Here is an 18,504-nt window from a genome sequence, read left to right as displayed (position 1 = left end):
CACTTGTCACTCTTCTGGTGACATTTTTCAGCAACAATTTTTGGTACGTTTTGTACTCAAAAATCGGGAACCAAGGACGATGTTTGGTATGGCCAAATCTTCAGTATAGCGGTGTTCGGTATAGCGACGTTGCACTGTACTTGTAAATACATGTATATCGTGTAGCTCTGTGTACATGCATGCTGCATTTGTCATTTTCTACACTACTTGCTTGAATGTAAAACAGATGCGTATTTACAAATGCAGCATAAATTGCAAATTGATCAAGAGAAAGAGATGGATTCATATTTATTCGATGATCTGCAACCTAAGTATAGATACCTATAGCAGCAGGATAATTTTCATTTTGAAATGATTGTTGAATTCTATGTACTTTATTTACAGTTGATCATTTGGTTCGTCTTTTAGACAACATTTAAAGCTATAGTCCATCATTTGTAATTAGTGCATTTTGTTCGTTTGAAACAACAAAAGTATTCAAAATCTAATGAAGGATACTGAACAACTTACTTGATGAAGTTTCAGCTCAGCTTCAGCTTCATATTCCGAGAAAAACAGCATTCTAGGATCTCAATTTAAAATCAAAAGTTGCTAAATCATGTTTCGAATTGTTTTGAATTGCAGCTTTACGCGATGTTGCACACTGATCCGACAAATTATAGCAACCGCGCGCGCCTGTGCGTCGTTCCAATGCATGTGCGCGCTGCGCCGAATAACAAAACGAACAACTAATTAAAATTTTCCTACGGTGCTTCTTAAGAAGCACCGTTGAAAATACCTTCTTTCGTTGATTTCTTCAAAATGAGAGCTTGCCAGAAAAGATAATTTCACAGGGAGTTTAGTTCCCTTACTATCTTTCAACCAGTATGTTTTTCAACAATAATTACGCCAGTTACTTTTTCAGATAGCTGCAAATGATGGACTCGGGCTTTAACAGAGAGTGAACGGTTTAGCTTTGTTACAACTGATGATGTAACAACCATTCACCACGGATCACCAACCGATAATGTTACAATTATTTATACTGTATCACTAATAGATAATGTAACAAAAATTGACCAATAGGGTATTGACATTTACATGTATTACACTGTCAGTCAATTTTTGTTACATTTTCGGTTAGTGATATCAGTCAATTTCTGTTACATTATCGGTTAGTGATACACTATCAGTCAATTTTTGTTACATTATCGGTTAGTGATACACTATCAGTCAATTTTTGTTACATTATCGGTTAGTAATACACTGTCCGTCAATTTCTGTCACATTATAGGTTATTGATACACTATCAGTCGATTTCTTTTACAATATCGATTATTGATAAACTATCATTCAATTTCTGTTACATTATAGGTTAATGATACACTATCGGTCAATTTCTGTTACAGTATCGGTTATTGATACATTATCATTCAATTTCTGTTACATTATCGGTTATTGATACACTATAATTCAATTTCTGTTACATTATCGGTTATTGATACACTATCAGTCAATTTCTGTTACATTATCGGTTATTGATACACTATCAGCCAATTTCTGTTACGTTATCGGTTAATGATACACTAGAAGTCAATTTCTGTTACATTATCGGTAAGTGATACACTATCAGCCAATTTCCGTTACATTATCGGTTATCGATACACTAGAAGTCAATTTCTGTTACATGTATATCATCGGTTAGTGATACACCATCAGTCAATTTCTGTTATATTATCGGTTAGTGACACAGTATTGGTTAATTTGTGGGACATTATCAGTTGGTAATACGTTATCCGTTGGTTACTACATTATCAGGTGTAGTAAGCTTTCTGTATTTGTTATTTGAGGCTGTGAGTTGCAGATATTTTATTGTATTTAACAATATGATGAGATGTTATGAAATAAAAGAGAAACAAATTAAAAAGCAACAAATTGAAGTAACGTCATGATGAAGTTTTTATTCTGTAATTTTTTTCTGCGTTCGTGAATCCTTTATATGCTTTTGACTTGAATGTTGTATAAATAATAGTGTAGTAAATGTTATTACACTATTGGTCAATTATTTATTACATTATAGGTCGTAACCGATAATGTAACAGAAAGTGACCGATAGTGTAGTAAATGCTATTACACTATTGGTCAATATTTGTTACATTAGCGGTTAGGACCGATAATGTAGTAAATGTTACTAAACTATCGGTCAACTGTTATTACATTATAGGTCGTAACCGATAATGTAACAAAAAATAACCAATAGTGCAGTAAATGTTATTACACTATTGGTCAATTGTTATTACATTATAGGTCGTAACCGATAATGTTATTACATTATAGGTGGTAACCGATAATGTAACAGAAATTGACTGATAGTGTAGTTAATGATATTACACTATTGGTCAATATTTGTTACATTATCGATTAGGACCGATAATGTAGTAACTGTAACTTAACTATCGGTCAATTGTTATTACATTATCTGCTGTAACCGATAATGTAACAAATATTAACCAATAGTGTAATAACATTTACTACACTATCGGTACTACATTATCAGTTGTAACAAGCTTTCAAATTGGTTATTTGAAGAAGAGGCTGACCGTATTGCAGATATTTAATTGTATTAAACAATACGATGAGATTTAATGAAATAAAGAAACAAATTAAAAAGCAACAAAATGAAGCAAATAATGGTGCAGTTTTCATTCTGTAATTTTATTCTGCATTCATGAATCTTTCACATGTACATACTTTGGGCTTGAATTTTGTATAAATTTGCTGCTGAGTCTAAGAAAATGTCCTTTTTGTCCCACATAACACATATTTTCTCTAATTACATGTACATAATCATTGCAAAGACTACAATGTAATAACAAGAGTTCTTGTGGGTATTCTCCTTGCAGATGCCCAACAGTAGAATAAAAATGAACACTGAAAGCCATGAATATCTTAGAGGGTTCAACTTTGGTTGACGTATGACACATCAGTGTGCACCATAGAGCTATATTAAATTACTAGAGCGCTGACTCGTGTACAAAGTGATGCCTGCTGGGCGCATCCATGTTTGTGCACAAACCTATGGAAAACTCGAAATTTTGTACGTATTTTGTACTCTATTTGCATATCTGTGTTTGTATTCCATACCAGTGCGTCACTGAAGCCGATGCGTCAAAAAACGAAACACACGATCAGCAAATGAGCAAGTCATTTTGCTCTATGCAAACAGCGCAACACATGCGCGTACTGCTGCAGCCTTGATTAATTTTTTTTTTAAACGTAACACGCGTAAGATAAGTTGTTTGCGTATCTTCTACTTGCGCGTTACATTTAGAGTACACTACACATTTCATTATGTTCTACAAACACGCACATGAATTCAAAATGTCTGCGCCCAGGACAGCTTCAAAGCGTCTCTGCCCGCAAGAATGAGGAGTTAGCGCTCTGGTAATTTAATACAGCTCCTTGGTGTGCACAAATTCTTCGACTTGCCCTACTACTACATGTACACCTTAGTTTGGACAATTGCATCCTCGTTACTGTACGCATTGTTCTGGAGTATGTAGATTTATGACTTTGTTGTCCAAAATGTGTTGAAGAATACCCATGGAATTAAACAGTACCAATTAATCTTGTGACTAGCTCTGGAACGTACAGTGAAATAAATAGAATCAAACCCATAAGTATTTCGTAAGTCTTGAAGTATTTGATAAAATTTGTCCACGACAAATTGTTTTGGGGGAATTTCAAATGTTTTTTCAATCTTTTCCTAGAGTGGTAGGCCACAGTAATTTTAAAACAGAAACGCTGGCATATAAATATTCAGGAACATGGGCCGGAAACTAAAAATAAAAGATTTGAAAGGTGAAGGAAAATCATTTAAAACTTTTATCAAGAAAAAAATGTGTGTAATTGGGTAGTTTTGATCGTGGTTTCTCTTTCGGTAGCATAGAAAGCCAACAACAGTTAAGAAATTGGGATGTGAGTGTTCCCTTGCTCTAGAAATAAGTAAGACATCCATTTTCCAAAAAAAAATTAAAATACCAAAAAACATGAAAAATGTGAGGCATTCTGGCAAAATGGGACGGAACTAGGCAGAGGTTGAAATGAGGGTTTGCAGGTATTAGGCAAGAGAAGAAAATTCTCCTTACAATACTGTTTGTTGCACTTCAATTGGATATTACGTTGACAAGTTACACGTCAAAAATGTAAAATACCGAGTGAAAGGCTGTTTAAGTTATGAAAATGAAAGAAGCCAAATGTGTTCCTCAGTTGTAGATTTTTCACCTGTGACATTGGCAAAGTACGACAGGTATGCCCCCTTCCCTCAAAATGCAGAAACCGTGGTTCATAGATGACATTACTGTGTTATGCATGGCTTGGTAGGTTCCATTGTCATTTATGGGTGAGTCTGAGCGATGAGGGTGAGTTTCTCATTCAGGCCTAGTTGTGTCTCCACGAGGTTGGACAGGTACACTACCATGAGTAGATCCTGAAAATAAAACCACAAAAAAAAACATGTTAATTCAAAGAAGTTTTAAATAATGTGAAGAGGTTTAAGCTACCATTATGGCATTTCAAATTATAAACACTCATGCTTAATTCAGCAGATGGAGGTTTCCTCACTGTACAAATTCCAGGGCTGTCCATATTTTGAATAATTTAGTATTCGATTAATCAAAACTGTGTTTGAGATTAAGATATTCAAAAATTCCAGCTGCTGCAACTGCAGAGCGCGCCAGTTAAAAGTGAAATGGAGTATTTCAAAATTTTATATCACTGTCAAGGGCTTTATCCTGCTATAAAAAGGAGAGACACAATGAACAGCTGTCGACAAAAATGTTTCCATCGAAAAAAAAAATGGCATCTGACAATAAAATGCTGCAACTTTATGATAAAGTAACATCACAGTCGTGTCTGTGTATGTCTTTTTGGTTTTCGAATATTCAAAGCGGCAAGAAGCTATTTGAATATTTGGTTGATGATTGAAATTTCAGGACAGCCCTAAAATTGTTAAAGCTTTTTCCTCTTTAACCCTTAAATTGAACACTTCTCCATGGTCTTTTCAAAGTTTAATCAAGCTTCCACGCTGTATTGCCCTCATGTCTTGCTGTGTTGCGTTGAGCACTTTTTTAAGAGTATGAGTACTTTTCCCACAAGTACAAGAATGAGTACACCTCGTGGAGGTGGGAAAACATCCATGTTTCATTATACTCAATGGGTATTCTTTAGTTCGTAGAACAGTTAATGACTTTTATCTGAATTGTTGTGATTTTTTTATTAAAATAGACATAACTTGGGAATGGGGTTTGCAAATTATGTGAAATTTTCACAGAAACTACTAGTCAATAACATGTACTTTATCCGAATGTTATTTTATGAAATGAAGCGATCCACATATATTATAAAAGATTGTTTTACTAATTCGGTCAATTTTTCTTTACTCGCCCTGTATAGTGACAAACCATGTGTTTTGAGAGTGTGCAGAAATCACAGAAACACAGAACATTTCCACCAAGTTAGGTTTGAAAATACTGTACCTTCATGTTGCTGTTGATGATTCTTTCAAATTCGTCGGGATCCAGTTTGGGAACATTGGCCACCAGGTCCATCAGGAAACGGCCAACCTGGTTGTCGGCTGGGATCTTGCCACTCTGCAAAGGAAATAAGACATTCAATTGAAGCCTGCAGGGAAAACTGGGAAAATCATGGAAGCAAATGCACATTGACCACTTTTCTCTGGGAAAAACTGGGAAAATCCCGGAAAATGCAATCACTATGTGGAACAGCTCTTCATCGGGAAAACTAAATTCTGGTTCTCTCCCTCATCTAAAACCTTCTTTTTTCTTCAGTCTTTTTTGAAAATGAAAAACCCCTACACACATCTGCTAACAGTGTATTTCTCAGAGAACTAACCCTATAAACCTTTCTCAATCCTCCAAAGTCCTCCGGGCGATGTTTGGAGGATTTTGGAGGACTGAGGCTGAATACAACATAAAAGTTTGGAGGATTGTGAAGGATTAAGGGCAAATGGACATTCAGTATTGGCTGATTTTGGAGGATTGAGGATGAATGGTGTTTGAAGGGTTAAGTGGGTTAAGACATTTTTGAAGGAAATCAAACCAACATATGTGATGAGATCAAGCTAAATGAGTCGTTTGTCGGGATTTTTTTATTTGGAGATACAGGCCAAATAGAGCCACTTCATCATATCACTTCATCACATCTCTTGGTGTTCCGACTTCCATAATTTTTGAACTAAAGATGGTACCAGCATACGGTTTTCACAGCAGGAATGCTAAGATGGTGCTCTTTTCAAATCTGTAATTAAAAACATTTGACCAGGGTCGTCAAACGACTCATGTAGCTTGATCGCATCACAAATTTGGAACCAGTATCTTGTCTGAATTTTAAAAAAAAAACACGGCGAAATCCTGTTTTTGCAGGACTTACATCACAAATTACTCCATAAAATTGGTCCACTTACAACCAAATCAACAATTTGGAAAAAAAATTCAAGGTAACAATTTGAAGTGACTAGTACTTACAAAAAAAGATGTGGTTTGAAAACTGTCAATACCTTCGATTCTTCTCACAATTCTATTTTCGGGTTAGTCACTTCATCCACAAAAATTGATCCACAAACGTTCTCCCAAGTTGTAGCCTCAAATCAAACTCAAAACTTAAAGAACTAATTCCTCAGTAACACCACACAAAACAACAAAAATCTAGAGAAATTTGCAGATGAGATTGCAAGCGACTTGAGCTCTTACCACGACGTCGTCCACGTATTCCAATACGATGGCGATCATCTCTTGAAGCTTGACGCAGGATTTACTGACGTGCTGGAGATCGGTGACCGTTTCCATGGTACGACGACCCGAGGCTTGGCCTCGAATTAATGCATCCACTGTCAAATTAGAAAGAGATATATTCAAGACCAATCTTTCCTCGACACTTAAAATGCTTGGATTGACCCCTACTTTTTGAGCGTAATGCTGTTTGTCAGTCAAATAAACATCAATTCCCCAATCTCCCAATGCACAAAGTGAAGTAGTTGTTTCACATCTTCAAAGCATGTCATTGCACGTTTCCCCCATGGTCTGGCGCCACACTTGATCGAGGAGGTGTGCAATGACATCAGGGGTGATCCTGCATTCCTTCAGAAGCTTTTGGCGGCAGCACGCGCCTAATCCGCCACCGTCTCCAGCGCTGTATCAACATTCTGAAAGTGAGCATTTTTTTTCGTATGGCGTTTAAATCTCACCCTCTTGCACAAAGCTGATGAAACTCGCTCCATACAATTTGTCATGCCTTGTTTACATGATCTGAAATTTTTGTTTATACTACGCTGCATCGGGAGTCCTGTTTATTACGTCACGATTTACTATGTTTTGTTTGCTGCCCCAACGACGACTTTTACACAAATTGCACGTTCGGGTCGAAACAAGACCTGAAAAACAGCTCTCAAAAGTACCTTTTGTACTCATTTCATGACAGACACAATGGTCGTTTTTATTTCATCACACCTAAGGCTACATATACCCGGAAAATGACGGAAATGTCTTCGAGCATTCCACAACCTCTTTTTAAATTCCATTGGTAAACAACAGAGTTATTTGCGATCAAAAGTTGGACAGATTTTTGACACGTAGTTCATGTACATTGTTACATTGTAGTTATTCCACGAATGGTGTAGTGCGTCTGTGTCCAGACTTCCACGTGCCGCGAGGCCGAAGGTGGGGCACAGATGGGGCACTGCATTTTACATGTTCCACAAGCGCCAGTAGGACAAGGAATTTATCGTCAAGCAAACTTAACACACAGTAAAAATGGAACATACATGTAAACACCGTACACGAGCTTTTCAGTGGTTAGCCTATTGCACTTGCGTGCAGCGGGAATGGCGCGTGCATCTTGGAGTAGCGTGATACGCAGAGTGTGATATGGACTGTGCGACAAAAAAGCCAAGAGATAGCATATATGGTCACTTTTCATGTTTTTGGTAGATTTTCTTGGAAATACATGTTTTATAAGTGCAAACAAAATTAATTTGTAGGGCATTCCTGCAATTGTACCTTATTTGGGCAGCGCAAAATGAAATACTCATTTTAAAGGGAAGATACAACATTTGCATACATCAAAAAACGAAATGATCAAATTATCACGAAATACCTTACTGGATTGCTAGGGAATGACAGTCTAAAGCACCATGTAAAGTTGTGGCTCCTGGTGTGCTGACATTTTCAAGAAAAACTGTATTTTTCCCAACGCTGGTCGGCCGACCAGCGTTGGAGAAAACTGGCTTTTTTTTCAAAACGTGCTCCTAATTTTCATATGTAGTTCGTCTGCATTTTCTTTGCAATTGATTACACACCTGTGAAGACTACAAGCCTGCTAGACTGATTCTCTGAACGTACAATTCCCCAAAGTCTATAAATTGCTCCGTTTCGTCGTGAGTGAGGTCAGGGAACCAGACTACAAGAATATGATTGGTTTTCTTGGTTTTTCCAGCATCTACGTACCCAAAATGTGAAACAAGTCAGTGTAACAATATTTGCTTTAACATACTAATCTCCAAATCCATTCTTTTCTGAAAACTGCAGCAAAAGCAAATGTTGTTCGTTCCCTTTAATACTGATTGTGTGTATTGTTTTGTGGCGAATCGGCTTCGACAACCAATCCCTGCCCGTGTATAAACTATTTGTCCAAAACCTCTTTTAACAAGCTCTAAGAGATTGCTCAAACACTGGTGGCTTATAATGTACGATCCCACAGAATCAAAATGGAAACGGGACTCACATCCGACCCTCTCAGGTTGATGGCACACTGGCTTCATCTTGATGGGTGTAAAGACGGTCCCCTTGGACTTGTCTGGAACGCCCATGGATTGCCTGCAGGAATAAAGAACAATTCCAGATGTAAAACTCCTCGGCACCCTATTTCACGAAGTGCTGCGACACGTCGCAACCTGACTCACGACGTTTAAACGGACACTGGGTCCTGGAACAGCCCAATTCGGCTACAAAACGCGCTTTGAACAAGATGATGTTAATCAGAAATAACGTTAAATAGTAGGATATAAACATCCACACAACTATCCTTCCAAAACTGGGCGTTTTTGTGTTATTCCTGTATTATGCGTGCGAGAACGAATTTCGGGGTCCACTTTTGCGACCCCATAAATTCGAGCTGTTTGGATCCTAGCTGTGATTTCATTCGTAAAGTGTTCCCCTTTTGCGGACGTTGAAGAAACAACTTTTTTTGGCATTGGTAATTGGTCACCGCTGTTCCCGAGACACACAACGTGTATATCGCACACTGAGAACGACACAAACAACATATTCGTACTCCGTCGTTTCTGATGTAAACAAGCAGTTTTTCTTTTCTTTTCTCGGGAACGGTAAGACATTAGGTTGTTTTCCTTTCAACCAGATGTTTGAGTAAACAATCTAAGTAAACAATCCAAAACATAACATTTTCAGGGATTTCAGGACCTAGTACCCCTTTAACACGTCATAATTCACGACGCGTCGTATGATCCATTTCACGAAACTTGCGATGTGTTGAACGCATCGTATTAAAGTTCCTTGTCAACGGCTTAAAACACGTCGCAAGTTACAACGTGTCTAGTGGTCATCGCAAAATTAGAAGGGGCCCATTTCTTAGCCAGTTTTATGCCATAAACATTACATAAACAAGATTATAATACCGAGACAATGTGTGTAAAGTTGTAAATAAAAAATGCATGGAATAATTATGAATTAGACCGGAATATTGCAGTTGAAAATTTCAAAGTAGCTATACAGCCCACTGAGAGCTTGTTTTCTGTTAAAATTGCATCACACGTCCATTATTTTGTTTCACGTTTTCAAAATTTTTCTAGAGGAGATCGGATGACTCTTTGTTGAATATCAGACGACTATTTACTGTACACTGAATAAATACATAAAACAGTCACCAAGCTGTGCTATAAATACATCTACACCTAATCGCACTTAAGACGTGTTTTGTGAAATGGATCGCAGGACGTGTCGTAGCTGTGACGCATCGTAGAGATACGACGCGTCGCAGTGCTGCGATGCATCGTGCGTTACGATGAGTTTCATGAAATCGGCCCCAGGCCTTTTTGCTAGGACGCAACCTTAATCCAAAAAAATCCTCCAACTGCCTTCATGCAAAAATCGCTTACAGCCTCAATCCTCCAAAATCATCCGTTATTTCTTGAAGGTGGTCCTTGGAGGGGTGACCACTGCCGCAATCCTGCAAAATCCTCCAGCAATCACTGTCAATATGTTGAGGCAGAGCCAGTGACATCCTGGAGCAGTGTGGAGGATTTCAAGCATAATCTAGGCCAAAATGTATGCACAGCTGAGCATAAACAACACAAGGTCCGGCCCAGTGCATCCTCCAAAATCAGCCACACATTGTTGCCATACAGCTTCAAAATCCTCCATTTTGGAAAGAGGATTTGGAAGGATTTGGGAAGGTTAGGGTTAAGGCCAAAATAAAGGGTAGATCGGGATAATTCAAACATTTGCAATATAGTTTGCACAAATATATTGTCAAAATGATGCATTAACCCTAACTCCCTAGGCTTTTTTGCTAGGATGTAGCCTCAATCCTGCAAAATCCTCCAATTGGCCTCATGGAAAAATAGCATATAGCCTCAATCCTGCAAATTCCTCTGATGTTTCTTGAATATGGTCCACGGAGGGGTGACCACTGCCTGAATCCTGCAAAATCCTCCGGCTATGACTGTCAATAGGCTGAGGCAGAGGCAGTGACATCCTGGAGCAGTGCGGAGGATGTATAATCAAGGACTAAATTTATGCACGGCTGAGCATAAACAACACAAGGTCCGGCCCAAGACCTTGACACAGTGCATACTCCGAAATCAGCAACGCACTTTTGCCATGTAACCTCAATCCTGCAAATTCCTCCAATTTGCAAAAAGGATTTTGAAGGATTCAGGGCGGTTAGGGTTATAAACTCGTTTACCTTATCCAGACTTTGATGGACATCTTGAAGTCGGTCAGGGTGGTGTCTATAGTCAGATGGACTGGGTTGACGCATTCCCGGGAGTAGTACTCATGGATCAGCAGGGAGTGGTCAGTGATGTCTGGACCTGTCGCGTACCTGCGTGGAGAGCAGAATTCAATTTTTTCATATCACGATTCTGGTTCTGATATAGCGCTTTTAAAGATCAAAGCGCTTTACATCATTATTACCCCTGTTCATTGGGCCAATTAACCCTACCCCACACGGGGTATTTTCTAGGCATCCTACAAATGCAACAGAATGCAGTAAACAAATACATGTCAGCCTAGGTACCAAGTACTGGTACCTACCCTGCCAAATGCAACAGAATGCAGGGAACTAATACATGCCAGCCTAGGTACCAAGTAGTGGTACCTACCCTGCCAAATGCAACGGAATGCAGTGAACTATTAATACATGTCAGCCTAGGTACCAAGTACTTGTACCTACACATGTACCCTGCCAAATGCAACGGAATGCAGTGAACTAATACATGTCAGCCTAGGTACCAAGTATTGGTACCTACCCTGCCAAATGCAACGGAATGCAGTGAACTAATACATGTCAGCCTAGGTACCAAGTATTGGTACCTACCCTGCCAAATGCAACGGAATGCAGTGAACTAATACATGTCAGACTAGGTACCAAGTACTTGTACCTACACATGTACCCTGCCAAATGCAACGGAATGTAGTGAACTAATACATGTCAGCCTAGGTACCAAGTATTGGTACCTACCCTGCCAAATGCAACGGAATGCAGTGAACTAATACATGTCAGCCTAGGTACCAAGAACCTACCCTGCCAAATGCAACGGAATGCAGGAATGGAATGGATCAGGGGTGGAATGCATCAGATCTGGACTCTGCTAAATGCAACAACTTGCAACAACTTGCAACAACTTTTTACCACTAGTGGATTCCGCCCCCCTAAGATCTCGGCAATTTCGAGTGACAATTTTTTTTTTAAAATCAGTACATGCATAGAGCAACTCTTCCTATACACACCCAAGAAATTTCATGACTATAGGTCAAAGGATTTTGGAATTATGGCTAATTAATCATTCATATGTACGAATGGCAATTCTGCTCTGTGTACACGACGTCGTGAAAATTCATTTTACATGGCGCGTAGCGCCAGAAAATTTTTCGCTAAGCGGCAACCCGTGGTCCGATTTTTATGTTTTTGGTATCAAAAGATGCGCAAAGCTCGAAGCTAAAAAGTCATAACAGCTCGGGTCGCGAAAAAATTTATTTTTAGAGGCTATCGCGGAAAATGTTGAGGGGGGCGGATTCCGCCCTCCCCCCGGCCCTTTTAGGGTTAATGCTAACCACAGAATGTTGTGCTATTTCGTCTCTATTCTGTGCTTACAGGGCTAGCAGAAACAGTCTGCACTAAACCCTGCTAAGAACAGAATTCTTGATTACAGGATGTGCGCATGCACACAAGCCAAACTTCCTCGCTAACCCGTGAAATACGCTAACTGCATGTTGCAAAATATTCTGCTCAAGTTAACAGGGAATTTGTGTTTAACCAGTTTGCGCCGGGACTATTTTGGTAAGAACGTAACGAGGCGCGGGATTAATTTTCACTCGACTTCAAGCCAGGCGGGTTGAAGCCATCACCCTTGAAACAGCACAGTCATATTTCCGGCCTCGCTCGCTGCGAGCGGGTCGCAGACAGGTATTTCCGGCCTCGCTCCCTGCGTGTTTATCTGCCATCCGTTCCAAATACCGCAAAACTTTTGCGTGCTCTGGCGCAAACTGGTTAACCCTTTCATGCCCACATTGTTTATTGACTAGGCTCTCCCCAGGACCAAATTGTTTGCTCAGTCATGCAGAAATCACTAGAGCGTGAACAAAATGAGCACGAGTCAAAAACTCACTTTTTTCAACCCAGATTTTCACTGCCAAGGAGGAATTAAAATCATAGGTGTTGTGTATAAAGTTTGTTCCTTGAACCATACTCTTTTATGTGATGTAAAAATGAAGTCCATACGTGCAAATATAAGAAAGTTATGCCTTTTTATTCATCTGGTCCCAATTATCAAACTGCAAGCCATTTCACCACATGACCGAATGGCACTCCATACCTCAAATTGTGCGTGGATACTTCTGAAGCACTTTTCTCATTTTTTTGTAATGGTAACACTATGAATAAACCACACCAATAGAAAGATCCGAAAACACTCTTTTAGCTGGTATATAGTTGATGTATGGGCGGCCAAACATATCAACATGCTGCCTTTCTGAAAAGTAGTGAATATATCTGTGCTGAGGGTGTTTTGTGTGTGGTTTCCTGGTCGACTAAAGTCGCCCATGGGAACCAGCAGGGAGGTACTTGTTGTCGACAAAAGTCGCCCATGGTAAGGAAAGGGTTAATGGTAAGCAGAGCTACACAATCGAGACCCGGTCTGTGATAATTACCAGCCTACGATGACCTCATTGGCGTTCACTTTCTTCTGTAGATCGTACATGTTCTTAGCAAACTCCATATCCACTGCCACCTGAAACCAAATCATGATGAACATTTGGAGTTTTAGTGAGGGATTACATGCTTGGCAGGTTTTAAACAAATATGTTTACAACCACTGGAGGGCCTGGACGCTTTGGCTGGGGACATTATCCAATTTTAAACGTAATTGTTTAACACCGTTATAAGATGGTTTAACACCGGCCAAGCACATATTTATTCCCAATCATACAGTGGAACGTCGCTACACCGAACACCGCTATACCGAACATTCAGCGATATACCGAACATCGTCCTTGGTTCCCAATATTTTTTTGTACAAAATTTTGTACTGTTGTTGAAAAATTTGAACAGAAGAGCGACAAGTGACAATTATTTGCCCAAGGAATGGGAGGTAAAAGACACCTGTGTTATTTATTGAAAAGTGAGCACCGGCAGCTTGACTGCTATTAACTCTTTCGCTACGGCAAGCCGCTGGCAGCGGCTCGGTTGCGTCGCGATGAATAAACAGGGTATCCCCATGACGTGTGCCTTATCTACATAATTTATATCGTATAACCTCTGACCCTAGTTTGAGCCGCTGCCAGCGGCTCTCCGTCTGGCTGGGGTGCGCTTTTTGTTATTGTGAGCAGTTTGTTTACGGAGATACATTTAAAGATGGCGGCGCCCACATCGACGCTCGGCGGAGTTTCCAGCGATTCATTACGTCCAGTTGGGACAAAAAAGGTAAATTAAATTCCGTAGCGAAAGAGTTAAGAACGTTTTCTGTGGATCCTGTGATGTTGTTATGGCGGCATTCAACTGTATTCCTTTTGATCAAAAAGTCAAAAAAAGTCAAAAACATTTCCAAGGATTTTTTCAACAATTTTACTTCATGTAAAATCAATGCTTATGGTATGTGCCTCTCCCAAGTAGTACTAAAAATCTCCTTATTGGCGCACGCTTGGCGCATACTGCGCGATGTGCCGTAGAACAGGGCGCTGCCGGTGTAGTGTGAATTTGGGACTCTATGAAATACGGACTCGTTGGTAATATTTTACCCGTGCCTATTGAAAACTGTGAACGTTCAACCAATAAAAGGGTAAAAGGGACCAGATTTCATAGGAGTCCAAATTGTATGTGAAAGCGGGAAAAGTGTTTGAAGACCAGCCAGCTGGTATTTTTATCAACTGTTTAAGACCGGTCACGTGACAGGCTCTCGACGAATAGGAATGGGTAATCTGTCTCAGGTAGAATACAGGGCGAGTAAAAAAAAACGAAACCCATGTGAAGTTTTGCATTCTGTAGCCCTTTCGAAATTCAGGATATGAAAGCCCAATTCATGAGCTTTCTTTTTAGTACACTGTACAAGAATCACTCAAATCACTCAAGTACTTTTCAAGTTACAGAATTTCGAACACAACCATGAATCACAAAAAAAGTGTGCATTCTTTCAGCAAAAATGGCAAAATGAAAAACAATTCACACACATCCCTATGTGATTTGTTATTTCGTTTTGCTGAAAGAACACTTGCCCTTTTGTGATCCGTGGATCGAACTTTAAAACAGTGGTTGTGTTTAAAATTCTGTAACTTGAAAAGTACATGAGTGATTTGAGTGATTCTTGTAATAAAAGAATGCTTATGAGTTTGACTTTTGTATCCTAGCATGCCTAGAGTTTGAAAGTTTTACATGAATAACTTCACTAAAACAATGGTCTGACATTTGGGTTTTGGGTTTTTTTTTTACTAACCCTGTATCAATGATAACCTACATACCTCGTCTTCCGACTCATTGTGGGGAACACAGAAGCAGTTTGTGATTTCTACAACTCCCTGAATGTTGGTACCTGCAACAGAGTAGAGAGGCAACTGAAAACACATGAGGCTAAAAAAAATATTAACGTTAGGGAACACTCAGCAAATTTTATGCCCAATTTTGGGACGCCACCATTTTCGAATTTTGGACTCAATTTCATGACACTGAAATTGTTTAAAAACATTCAACAGCAAGCATTTTGAAGGTAACAGTAGAGGTATTTAAAGGGAATGTACATCATTGGCTTTTGCTGTAATTTTTAGAAATGAACTATTGGAGGGGTTAGTATAATAGATCAAATATTGTTACACTGACTTGTTTGAAATGTTGTGTTCGAAAATGCTGGAAAAACCAAGAAAAACAAAAATGTTTAAGCAGTCTGGTTCCCTGACTGCCTCAAGATGAAATAGATCAATATTCATAGGTGGCTTAAAAATTGTAAGGTAAGGGAACCAGTCTAGCCTACCTGCACCCGTTCATAAACATCTAACCAATGGCAAACAAAATTTGGACTGAAAAAATTGTAAATTTGGATCAGTAGTTGAAAAATAGTCAGGTTTGGGTTTTTCCAACGGTGGTCGGCCGACCACCGTTGGAAATGTATACGAAAAACCATTTTCTTGAAAATGACTTCACACCAGGTGCCATAATTTTACAGAATGCTTTCCACTGTCATTTATCAACATCCTAATAAAGTTTTTCATAAAAACTTGGTAGTTTTATTTTTCGATGTTTGCAAATGTTGTATATATTCCCTTTAACTGAACGAATTTGAAGTTTGTCAACAAAAAAGTTTGGTGTGTATGCTTCTAAAGCGTAAATAAATTACAAATATAGTCTAAATGTGAACAATCAATTTTAACCAAGATCTACATGTACATGTACATTTTGGGGTACAAGGTACATTTTGCACATGTTCCAAGTGTGGCCCTAATTTACGGAGGTAGTCCTGTATAAAAATTGGCCACATTTTTTTGTGGGGCTATTAAATGTTCATATGAAATTATTATTGGTTCCCTATATAGTGGTGTTCCCTAACGTGGCGCACTTTGACATTTACCCCAACTTTCCACATCAGTGTTGCCAAACTTCTTTGCTGACATGCAGTGAAATACTGGTACATTTACCTTATTAATGCTTGCTATTTAACCTCTGTGAACAATTTCGATTTCATGAAATTTAATCTGAAATTCAAAAACGGTGGTGTCCGGAAATTGGGCACAAATCGGCTGAGTGTTCCCCAATGTGGCGCACTTGAATATTAAATCTCAGAAAATTCTAAATTAACATTTAAGAATTTCTGTAAAGTTGATTTTATTCTGATAAACAATTATTATCTCTACTACTTTCATACCCAACTAGAAGCTACTTATCAGCAAATTATTTTCTATTTTTGGGAGACATTTTTAAAACCTTCACTGTGCACTTCGAAATAAATCGGAAAATCAAGCCAAGGCCAAAAAAAAAATAAGTCGGTCTCTGGTCAGCGCGCGCGTCGATTTTAATCATGCGCGTCGATCTTTTTTTTCCCAAAATGTTCCGCGGAAGCTCCAACAGCACCCTCTATTTCCGCACCTCCTCAGTTTTTTTTACCACAGAGCACCAAAGGAATAGGAAATTGCACCAAGGCAAATGATCGAAAGCACCAAGGCAAATTATGGAGGACACCAATGTACATGAGGACACCAAAAAAGCAAAATAGTACCCACCTTGTCTGTACAATCCAAGCTTGAAGAAGAAAAAAAAAAGAAGCCACGTGGCCGCGTCAATTCCGGAACTTTGGTCTGACCAGAGACCGAATATTTTTTTTTTTTGGCCTAAAATAACTTTTTCTTTTAACTTTGTAACTTTGCTAAGTACAGCGAATGCACTTGTCTTCTCATCAATGATCAGAATGGGAAGGGAGGGCGCTTGTACGTCGGGGAACGGAGCCACGGAGTTGCGGAGCTGCGGAGTCGCAGAGACTAGTCGCGGGGCACTGGAGACGCGGAGGCGCGGAGTCGCAGAGACGCGCGCCGCCGATAGAGGGCGCAATTCTCGGCGGTATTCTTTACAAAGGAAGGTTAAGGGAGGAGGACGACGGGGCACTGGAGTCGCGGAGACGCGGAGTCAGGGAGTCGCGGAGTCAGGGAGACGTGGAGACGCGGAGTCGCGGAGTCAGGGAGTCGCGGAGTCAGGGAGACGCGGAGTCGCGCGCCGCAGATAGAGGGCGCAATTCTCGGCGGTACTTTTTAGAGAACGAAGCATCCATATCCATTGTTAATTTCCTCGCAAAGGAAGGTAGGAGGGCGACGGGGCACTGGAGTCGCGGAGGCGCGGAGCCGCGGAGTCAGGGAGGCGCGGAGTCAGGGAGACGCGGAGTCGCAGAGACGTGCGCCGCCGATAGAGGGCGCAATTCTCGGCGGTAGTTTTTAGAGAACGAAGCATCCATATCCATTGTTAATTTCCTCGCAAAGGAAGGTAGGAGGGCGACGGGGCACTGGAGTCGCGGAGGCGCGGAGGCGCGGAGTCGCGGAGTCAGGGAGGCGCGGAGTCAGGGAGACGCGGAGGCACGGAGTCGCAGAGACACGCGCCGCCGATAGAGGGCGCAATTCTCGGAGGTAGGTCGACTGCGGCTCCACGCCTCCACGCACGCAGCCGTACGGAGGCGCGGATGTAGAGTGAAGTGGCCCTGCATTCTATAGTTGTACCGCCACTTTTTTCTTCATATCGTCTCAATGAAGGTCATTCATTGAAAAAAATGATGATAAAACAGGAATCTGGGACTTTGAGAAACATTTCCAATGTTGATGATAGGAAATACTTCGAGCTCCATAGACTTTGTACACAACCGCTGAACATTCTTCCCTCGGCGGTGCATATGGTACGGTAAAAACTAAAATTAAACAAAAATTATATTTTTAACTGGTGATATAATAAATCCATACCTAGGAGAGTTCCGATGACCCTAGCATTTTCGTCATTCCTTCTTTCGTAAGAATCTACAATATTGAAAAGAACTACAGGATGCACATGGCATTCTCTCGGTAAAACTGCCGCCATGTTGAGTGTGTGCCGTTTAACATATTAACAGCGCCCTCTAGAAAAAAAGAAACATCTTAATGAGCGACGTTTTTAAAACTTCGGCCTTGCTTCAGGAGTCGTCATGACTGTACAGCACAGCTGAAACGAAGCCGACGTTATGAAAACACCTCAAATGCGCTGCTCATTAAAGTTTTT

At 40.0% G+C, this 18,504-nt stretch overlaps 1 protein-coding gene across 1 annotated transcript; it reads right to left on the bottom strand.

Annotated features, from left to right (window-relative positions):
* Positions 1-3,950: 3,950 nt before the first annotated feature.
* Positions 3,951-18,375, bottom strand: LOC119735589 (eukaryotic translation initiation factor 3 subunit F-like). Its single transcript, XM_038209352.1, has 8 exons — positions 18,213-18,375; positions 15,246-15,316; positions 13,443-13,522; positions 10,978-11,115; positions 8,779-8,870; positions 6,750-6,886; positions 5,517-5,630; positions 3,951-4,468 (listed from the first exon to the last, which is right to left on the bottom strand). The coding sequence occupies exons 1-8, from the start codon at positions 18,325-18,327 to the stop codon at positions 4,376-4,378; spliced, it is 840 nt and encodes a 279-aa protein (XP_038065280.1). The 5' UTR covers positions 18,328-18,375; the 3' UTR covers positions 3,951-4,375.
* Positions 18,376-18,504: the final 129 nt, after the last annotated feature.

This window comes from Patiria miniata, unplaced genomic scaffold (assembly GCF_015706575.1).
Source record: "Patiria miniata isolate m_02_andy unplaced genomic scaffold, ASM1570657v1 HiC_scaffold_29, whole genome shotgun sequence".
Taxonomy (NCBI): domain Eukaryota; kingdom Metazoa; phylum Echinodermata; class Asteroidea; order Valvatida; family Asterinidae; genus Patiria; species Patiria miniata.
This window is presented reverse-complemented; position numbering and strand designations above follow the sequence as displayed.